The sequence below is a fragment of the Thalassophryne amazonica genome, chromosome 4 (genome assembly GCF_902500255.1).
Source record: "Thalassophryne amazonica chromosome 4, fThaAma1.1, whole genome shotgun sequence".
Classification (NCBI taxonomy): domain Eukaryota; kingdom Metazoa; phylum Chordata; class Actinopteri; order Batrachoidiformes; family Batrachoididae; genus Thalassophryne; species Thalassophryne amazonica.
The window spans coordinates 126,654,408-126,663,504 of record NC_047106.1 but is presented as its reverse complement, the minus strand read 5'-3'; the positions used below and the strand labels follow the sequence as shown (position 1 = coordinate 126,663,504).

Below are 9,097 nucleotides of genomic sequence, written 5' to 3'. Positions count from 1 at the left end.
TATTGTAGCTTAGCAGATGTTAGCTCCACTCCACACTAACTTTAATAGTTCATTTTTAATACCCCCACTCAATGTCACCAGTCATGAACACCATCGACCCGTCCACAAAACGAACCAAGCCTGTTAGCCTGTTAGCTTTAGCTTGTTTGGTAACCTTGAGATGGTGTATGTTTGGGCTTTATTCATCACACCAAGTTCACACAGGGGCGTACACACGCACACGCACACACACACACACACACACACACACACACACACACACTCCATTTATGTGTTGGTCAAAACATAGCCGAAGTAAGCAAAGCCAATTTATAGCCACAAAACAACTGTCTGTGGATTGAACAGTAAATAGAAGAAGAAATGTGAATATACTGTTAAATGCACAATAAAACATTTTACATACAGAGCCCAGTGACCCAAACTATCAGCACACCAAATTCGATGTAAATAGGATCAAACACTTTAAATTTCTATTAGCATAACACACACGCATACGTTTATATAGGGAGATTGACTTCACAGCGACTATAATGACACAAATGAATTTGAAACACTGCACCATTTGCATTTTCATGAAACAGCTGACACGTTTTGTCCTGATAAAGATCTCATCATCAGCTCTTCATAGTTTGATATGAAGAGCAGAACCTCTGTCATCACCAGCACTTATCTCAACTGCTGACTGCAACATATTAAACACATAACTGAAGGAGGAGCTTTTCTTGACCTTTGTGTCAGAAGCTGTTAATCATTCAGCTGTGATACAGAGAAGAGAAAACTTTTGTCAGAAGAAGCAGCGGAAAAGAGGGTTCATCTCAAGTCACACCAGCATGGCTGGGCAACAGACTGAGGATGCAAGAAGGGACAAGCAGCAAAGAAATGGTCTCACTGGAACCATCAAGAAATTCAACATGGAGGTTTTAACTTGGTGAGTTGATAAGATGTGAGGAGGAATAAAAGGTTGGAATAAAACTCACATACTACAACAGCTGGTGAAACAATGAAGTTCAAATCTCTTAGCAGAAATATGACTAACCTTCCATACATTCAAATAGAGGCATTGGTGTGTTACTGAGTTATAATTTCTAGTTTCTTGCTTGAGTGGAATTTTACCAGTAAAACAGTATTTCATTTTAAATTCATTTAGAGGGAATAAGGTTTTCTTGCACATTGTCCAGCCAGAGGTGTGACTGTTTAAGGTCGGTCCTTATTTATAAGTATCATAGCTGGTTAATGGCAAATGACTGAAAAACATTTGGATACTTTGGTCCTTCATCAGATTTGGATGTCTGGTATTGAAGCATCTGGTGATCATAATTCAAATGTTAAAGCAAAAAATTAGTAAATATGACCAACAGATGCTTCTATAGTCTGGAGCTTAAATCTTTTAGATTGGTGGATAAATGTGGCTGTAGTGATATGTGATAGAAGGATATCTTCAAGAGTGAAGGGGAAAGTTTACAAGAACGTAGTGTTGTATGGCTTGAAGGCAGTGGAGCTTACAAAAAGATGGGGCAGAACTGGAGACGCTGTGACTTGGGAATGATGGGATGGAAAGGTTTGCTTGAACTGACTGAATTTATTTAGTAGAATTTAAAACACAAAACGTATGTGCATCAAAGAATACATAGTTAACACAATAAAGTGAAAACTTATTTCTATAGTGGTCCATACATGAAACAAAAACCCAAAAGCATTCAATTGACAAAAAAAGAAGAAAAATTTACTATTATACCAATGTATTAAAAATTTAAAGACATTAGTATAACAAGCACACATAGTTAATAGAAAAGCTAAAATTTGGTGTATATAAAAAAAATTGGTATTAAAATGTAAACCTACCTTTAAAAATAAATATAAATACCTGCAAATCAGTGCTTAAAATTTTTTTAACAAGTAAAGGATTAAGTTCCTCTTCCAGAAGTTGAGTGAATAATAATAATAATAATAATAATAATAATAATCTAACCTGGGAATTAAAACAGTCCTTATCAGATTGCGTTTTAATACGCCCTGGCAAACTATTCCACAACCTGGTGTTAGTAAATGAAAAAGAGGACTGACCAAAAGATTTAACAGAAAGGACGACAAAGCTAAGTTATTTTGTTGGGGTGAATTTAACACAAACGAAGAAGTTAAATATTGGGGTGCATCCTCATGAATTATATCATGCATAGGACTGAGATTCAGCTGTTTCAAAGTGACAGCACAGGTTGTACAGTTTGGAGACAAAGTGAGAGGTGTGAGATTGAGATGGCATGTCCACAGCAGACACATGGGGAGAAGGATGCTGAGGATGGAACCGTCCAGCATGACAAGAAGAGGAAGACCAAAGAGGTGGTATATGAATATGGAATGAGATTTATTGTCATTGTCATTACAAGTGCAACAACATCAAGATTACATTGTTGTTGTTGTTATGGTGCTGGAGAACATAATGTTCGTGTGAAAAAAGAAAATGGTGAAGTTTGAGATGGAGACAAATGTTGTTAGTACAGGAGCAGGGACCCCCCAAAATGGATTCGTTCAACAGGCACTACATCTAAGGTCTGACTTGACAGAATGATAGAATGGACCTTCAGGAACAACGCCAGGTAGTATGTACAAGCAAATTGTGGTATCAGTAATTTTCTACAGGCCATTTTACGTATAAAAGAGGGGTCAGTGGGGCTTGTTTTTGTAACTGTGATTGTGAGTTTAGAAAACTAGCCATATCTCTATCAATAATGGACCAATTCTCATAATTTCAATGTGTTCATTATTAAATTTATAACTGTTAGAACCTTCTGATTTTATGTAGAGGTGACTGTGACCAGAATATTGCAGCTTATTTCAGACAGCGGCATAATATTGAAGACGCTCTGGAAAAATAGTAATAAATTTAATAAGCCTTCATATAGAAAAGAAACTAAGTGTTTTAGCCACATGAGCCTAGTATTAACTGAACGTGCATTGTTTTATGAAAAAATTAACACCAATTAAGGCTTCCTAGGTGAAAATTTGACGGAGTTGCGTTTATTTTACTACCTATACCATGTTCATGATTTTCCTGACTTTTGGGGCAACTCGGCTAGGGCAGAGGGCATTTAAATGACATCTTACCTTTTGATTGTCTGTTATATTTTCATGACACTAAAGTTATTTTACACATGCCAAATCATACCTTTTGATAGTTTTTTATGCACTCGGAGTCACAATACACACAGAAACCAGATACTTAGCTAACTGAACAATGGTTATAAATCCGCTGTTACATTTTACAATGTCAAGTTCACCTTTGTTGCTTTACGATTCACACCCTTAACAAACTGTTCCAGCAAGGTCTCTGTGTGTTAACATGAAAGGCTATGTAGTGAATAGCTCAGATCGTCCCTTAAGTTCAGTCATCATCTTCGTCATCTTCATCATCCTCAACAATTAGTGGTGCCAGAGTCCTTGGATTCTTACAGTCTTCCCCAGCCATACATCCACAGGCTTCAGTGCAGGAAAGTTCATTTGCATGTGCAGTCCCTTCTGCTGCACAAAGACTTCCTGCATTTGCATATTGTGATCTCCACCAGTCCACGGGGTGCTGGTTCTTTGGTCATCAGCACAGGCGTCAGGGAGTCATCTGCCAAGATCCAGCCATGGTCCTCAGGTGGTGGCACGTCTTGCACAGGCACCAGTGCTTGCCTCCATACCAGTGCCTGATAATTGGCTTGCTTGATGTGCTGCAGAAGACTGTCTGATGTTGGAGGCAAGCCCTCATTTCTCTGGCCCCGCTGACAAAAAAGCTAGTATCTGACATCATTGACTTTCCTACCAGCTTTTCTGTCCTTGGTGTAGAGGCTGCATACAAATGCTTCACATCCTGATACTGTATCCTCAGACACTGTGACATCTTTCCCCAGCTGTGATACACTCTGCTGGTGCTCTTCAGACCTGCTAATCATGGTGAAAGCCTTCTTCTTCCAAATTCCGCAAAGGGAACTGTTGGAGTCACACCCTGTGATGGCATGTAGGCCTGGTAAGGCATCACAGAGGTCTAGACCCATTTCAGCAGCCACACTGTGCACAGGGATGTATCTCAATTTGTCTTTGACACCAGTGCGAAACCACAACTGATCACAGCTCAGGCTGTCAAAGTGTGTGGCGCAGAGTACAGCTACATCCGTATCTGGTGACTGGATCACAATCCTGCTGTGAGTTTGTGAGGCATGTGCAGCATGAAGCAGCAGCCTCGTGTCTGCCTCCTCATGGTCTGATCTCAAGGCTGGTAGGTCCTCAGATGATCCTTTTGTCACCAGCATGGCCTTTTCCCCTTGTTTGAAACCACCAGTGATGACAAGTTGCTGACCTTGTAGCAGTTTCTCTTGGACCATGGAACACCAGCTCTCTGCCAGGAAGATTGCAAGGTTCACTTTGTTTTGCTGATTTGTGATGTATTTGGTCCACTGTTTGGGGATTGGGGTGTTTGGGCCCTGTATCTTTATCTCCAAGCCTGTAGATGCCCCGCATTTTGTCCTCTCTCCAGCTTTGATTGAGTTCTTCCTGTACTGATCCATGATGGCATCAACTCGGGTGCATCCATTCTGACTTAGTGGTGAGGTGATCAGGTTGTAATGCTTGGAAGCCAGTGCACCAAAGGCTGCTGCACCACCATCTTTAACCATCTAGACTGAAGCCATGATAAAGAGATGAGCAGTTTCCACGCCTGTAGTCGGTGCGGGACGTTTTCCCTGGACGTCTGCAACTTTCTCCATCTCAGTGAGGAGTGCACTTTTTGTGGTCTTTCTCAGACTACCATCGTTGTGTGCAAGAGAGCATGGCACTGTAGAAAGCTCATGTGCCAGGACTTCCTTCAGGTCAAGGTCTCTTGACTTGGCTGAAATCATCAGAGATCTCTGTCGGCTGTGGCGGTAATCATTTTGTCATCTGATGTCTTGACTTCTTTCTTCTTGGTCAAGGTGCTGAACGTCTTGATTCTCAGGGTTGGTATGGGATTCCAGAATGAGACCTCATCGGTGTTCAGTCGCTGCTCCACAAATGTTTTCATCTGTGTGGTACCCAGCTCATAGCTTTGGAGCAGACGCTCTGTCACATCTGTTCGCATAACCACTCCACTGGCGATGTTTGTGAGTGGTATCCTTGACTCGCCATCATCTTGATCATCAAGGCAAAAGGGGTCGGTCATGAGCCCAGATGTCATGGTTGACAGGATTTTGTTGACATCTTCCTCATCCCTCTTTCGTCTGTTTGTTGCAACTTCTTTGTGGGTCCCAACTCGATCAGAGTCCTGCAGGCCACACATGTCCTTCATGGATGCTGTAATGACAGCTCGTTCGTGGATGGTCAGGAACCATCGTTCCAGAGCTCCAGTAAGGCCGATTATGCCACCTTTGGTCTTGGAGTCGAGATTGATTGACTGTTCCAGTGCCATTTCTGTCCATACCTGAGCAAATGGCTGGCTTGATCTGCTGACTGCGTGGTTTCCATTGACAAACTCCTGTTGAATGGTATAGTGAGTCTCCTCCAGGCGGTTCATATCAGCCAGATAGACAGGCAGCCATCGAGAGTAGTTTTGCCTGTCCATGGCAAAGAAGTGTGGCATCATGGCTGCAGCTGCTGACAAATGAAGGCTCCAGTCGCCACTTCTCTCAGCCCTTATGAACTGAAGAAGCAGCTCCACCATGGTGATGTACTCATCCCAGAATGCAAACAGATCAGACACAGAGCGTGCTTATTCTTTGAACACTGTGAACTGTTCTTCCACTCTTGCAAGTTCCAGCTTCAGATGGTGTAGGGCTTCTTGTATGTCCCCGTCCTCCTGGACTGCTTGCCTGCAAACTGCCACAGCCTCTACCACCACTGCCTCATCAACACCTCCATGGCTGGACAGCCACTTCACTAAGGCCTGCTACTCAAGTCGAAACATGGCCTCCATGAGCAGTTTGTGGCCACGTATGCCATGGTTGTATGATTTGCCTTTGAGGAGGTGTGAAGCTGTGCCACTGCCATACAGATTCAATCAGCAAATCTTCTTTTCCTGAGCCTTCATACTTCTTTCCTAGCAGGGCCAGGTAGTTGATTGCAATGTGAAAACCTCCAAGGCGGTTAACCGTGTTGGAAAACTTTTCTGGTCGGCGCCACTGGATTTCCTTGGCCTTGGTGTAGATTGCCAGGTCGAAGGTTATGACACTCTCTTCCTGTCCCAGGGTTGACATCATGGCTTCTACGTGCTTCATGACTGTGTACACAGTGCTGGATTCAGTTGGTGATCCATCTATCATGGGACAGTAACCAACATTGGTGATGGAAGGAATGGCAGGCTGCACGGTTGCATTAAACCTGCTCCAGCCTGGTATGGTTTGCTGATCTGCTGGTGCAGGTGTGATCCCTACCTCAAAGAGCTTTGTTGGACAGATTCTGACCAAAGGCCATGCAAGGTTTAGCTGACATGCACCTGAATGCAGGTTCCCGGTGCAGGTGAACCATGCTTTGTTGATCTTTCCCACATAGCTCCTGTTGAGGGGTTGCTTGCCATAGGTACTGAGCTCTAACATGGCTTGGCATCTTCCTGTGGATTCTAGAGAGCACTGCCTCTTTGAGTGGTCTGCATATGTTTTGCGCTGAGGTGTTGGCCCAAACTGACCTCTCTGGTACAGGACTAGAGTTGTTGCATGTGTCGTAGTCTTCCCATCCAGGGTTTCTTCATTGATGTCATTATTGTCTGCTGCAGCTTGGACAAACACGCCAGGCACAATGTTGGATGGAACTGCTATTCCAGACACATCTGATTTTGCCAGAACCTCTTTAGCCAGGCTGGTGTCTATGGCTTCCACTTCATCGTAGGAGCAACAGTGGCCCATCCTGTTTAACATGGTTACCAGCTGCTTTGATCCTGTAAGGTCCAAAATCACCAAAAGGGTGTTATGTGTGAAATGCTCACTATTTTATCAACTACCCACATAGTGTTATGTGTCGGACGCAGCTCGGAGAACCGACCAGCGTTTGAAGGACCCAGTATGAAATAAGCAGAGCACGGTACAAAGGCTAACTGAATTTAATACATAACAGTGATAATATAATAACAAAAAGGTGCGGCCTGGCGTGGTGCGCTCCCAGCAGCGCTAACGGTCCGGAGCCAGAAGCTGTTTCGGACCCAAGGACCCCGCCGACACCCCCCAGGTGGCCGCAACAACCGAGTCTGTGAAAGAAGGAACCATTATGTGAGTCCACACTCTACACACAGAACACTTAAAGGTGTACAAACAGCAAACACTTCCTGGCTTGATTACTGATCAGCTTCCCAACCTGCAGGCATGGAACATCCAGTTCACAAAACTCCACTGCAGTGGAAGCTGATACATGACTAACAAACAGCTCAATACAATAAGGTGTGAGGGACACCACATTTACTGACTGTATAACTGTTAGTCACAAAATCTAACGTACCTCAGGAAGTGTGCTGACGAGCATGAAACCTCACCCCCTCCTCTTTCACAGACTGTGCATCAAACCTGGACGTTCTCAGCATCCGCTGCTGATGAGATGGCTCCCGAGACGACGATCTCACCCGTCTGGTCACAAGGTCGAGTCTCTGGCAAATACACACTGTGCACTCCAGTCTTAAATGCCAACATGTTCCAATCCATCCAGATGCACCACAGCTGTGAGTCCTGATGAGTCGCAGGTGATCAGGGTGAGGTCCTGACAGCCTCAGCAACACAGCCACTCAGTCCCAAACGCACGCCACCTGGGAGGAAAACCAAAAAACAGAAACAAACCGGCAGCCAGGCCCCCCCAGCCATATAACACATAGGAAGCTGTATCTGGTCTCATCTTTTCCTTAAAACATTGCAGGCGTATTTAGTTAGCACAGTCATTTTCTTTTCTACAGCCATTTTTATTAAAGATTGTGACTATTTTTACATAGCGTCTTTCAAGTAATGGCACTGTCTGTAATAAGCTGCAATATTCTGGTCACAGTCACCTCTACATAAAATCAGAAGGTTCTATCAGTTAGTAAATTTAATGATGAACACATTGATACCAAAATTATAAGAATTGGTCAATTATTGACAGAGATATGACTAGTTTTCTAAACTCACAATCACAGTTGGAAAAATAGGCGCCACTGACCCCTCTTTTATACAATGGCCTGTAGAAAATTACTGATACCACAGTTTGCTTGTACATACTACCTGGCGTTGTTCCTGAAGGTCCATTCTACCATTCTGTCAAGTCAGACCTTAGATGTAGTGCCTGTTGAACGAACTTGAAAAATAAGGCTTTTATAGAAATTAGCTCTTGTTCTACAACCCCTGGCAAAAATTATGGAATCACCGGCCTCGGAGGATGTTCATTCAGTTGTTTAATTTTGTAGAAAAAAAGCAGATCACAGACATGACACAAAACTAAAGTCATTTCAAATGGCAACTTTCTGGCTTTAAGAAACACTATAAGAAATCAAGAAAAAAAGATTGTGGCAGTCAGTAACGGTTACTTTTTTAGACCAAGCAGAGGAAAAAAAATATGGAATCACTCAATTCTGAGGAATAAATTATGGAATCACCCTGTAAATTTTCATCCCCAAAACTAACACCTGCATCATATCAGATCTGCTCGTTAGTCTGCATCTAAAAATGAGTGAACACACCTTGGAGAGCTGTTGCACCAAGTGGACTGACATGAATCATGGCTCCAACACGAGAGATGTCAATTGAAACAAAGGAGAGGATTATCAAACTCTTAAAAGAGAGTAAATCATCACGCAATGTTGCAAAAGATGTTGGTTGTTCACAGTCAGCTGTGTCTAAACTCTGGACCAAATACAAACAACATGGGAAGGTTGTTAAAGGCAAACATACTGGTAGACCAAGGAAGACATCAAAGCGTCAAGACAGAAAACTTAAAGCAATATGTCTCAAAAATCAAAAAATGTACAACAAAACAAATGAGGAACGAATGGGAGGAAACTGGAGTCAAGGTCTGTGACCAAACTGTAAGAAACCGCCTAAAGGAAATGGGATTTACATACAGAAAAGCTAAACGAAAGCCATCATTAACACCTAAACAGAAAAAAATAAGGTTACAATGGGCTAAGGAAAAGCAATTG

The 9,097-nt window shown here is 42.8% G+C and overlaps 1 protein-coding gene across 1 annotated transcript in view; it reads left to right on the top strand.

The window, feature by feature from the left end:
• Window positions 1-734: 734 nt before the first annotated feature.
• Window positions 735-9,097, top strand: part of LOC117509031 (solute carrier family 35 member F2-like) — a 52,268-nt gene continuing 43,905 nt past the window's right edge. The window contains exon 1 of the mRNA XM_034168846.1: window positions 735-928. Coding sequence (XP_034024737.1) covers window positions 831-928 — 98 coding nt within the window. The 5' untranslated portion in view covers window positions 735-830. The remainder of the gene's footprint in view (window positions 929-9,097) is intronic.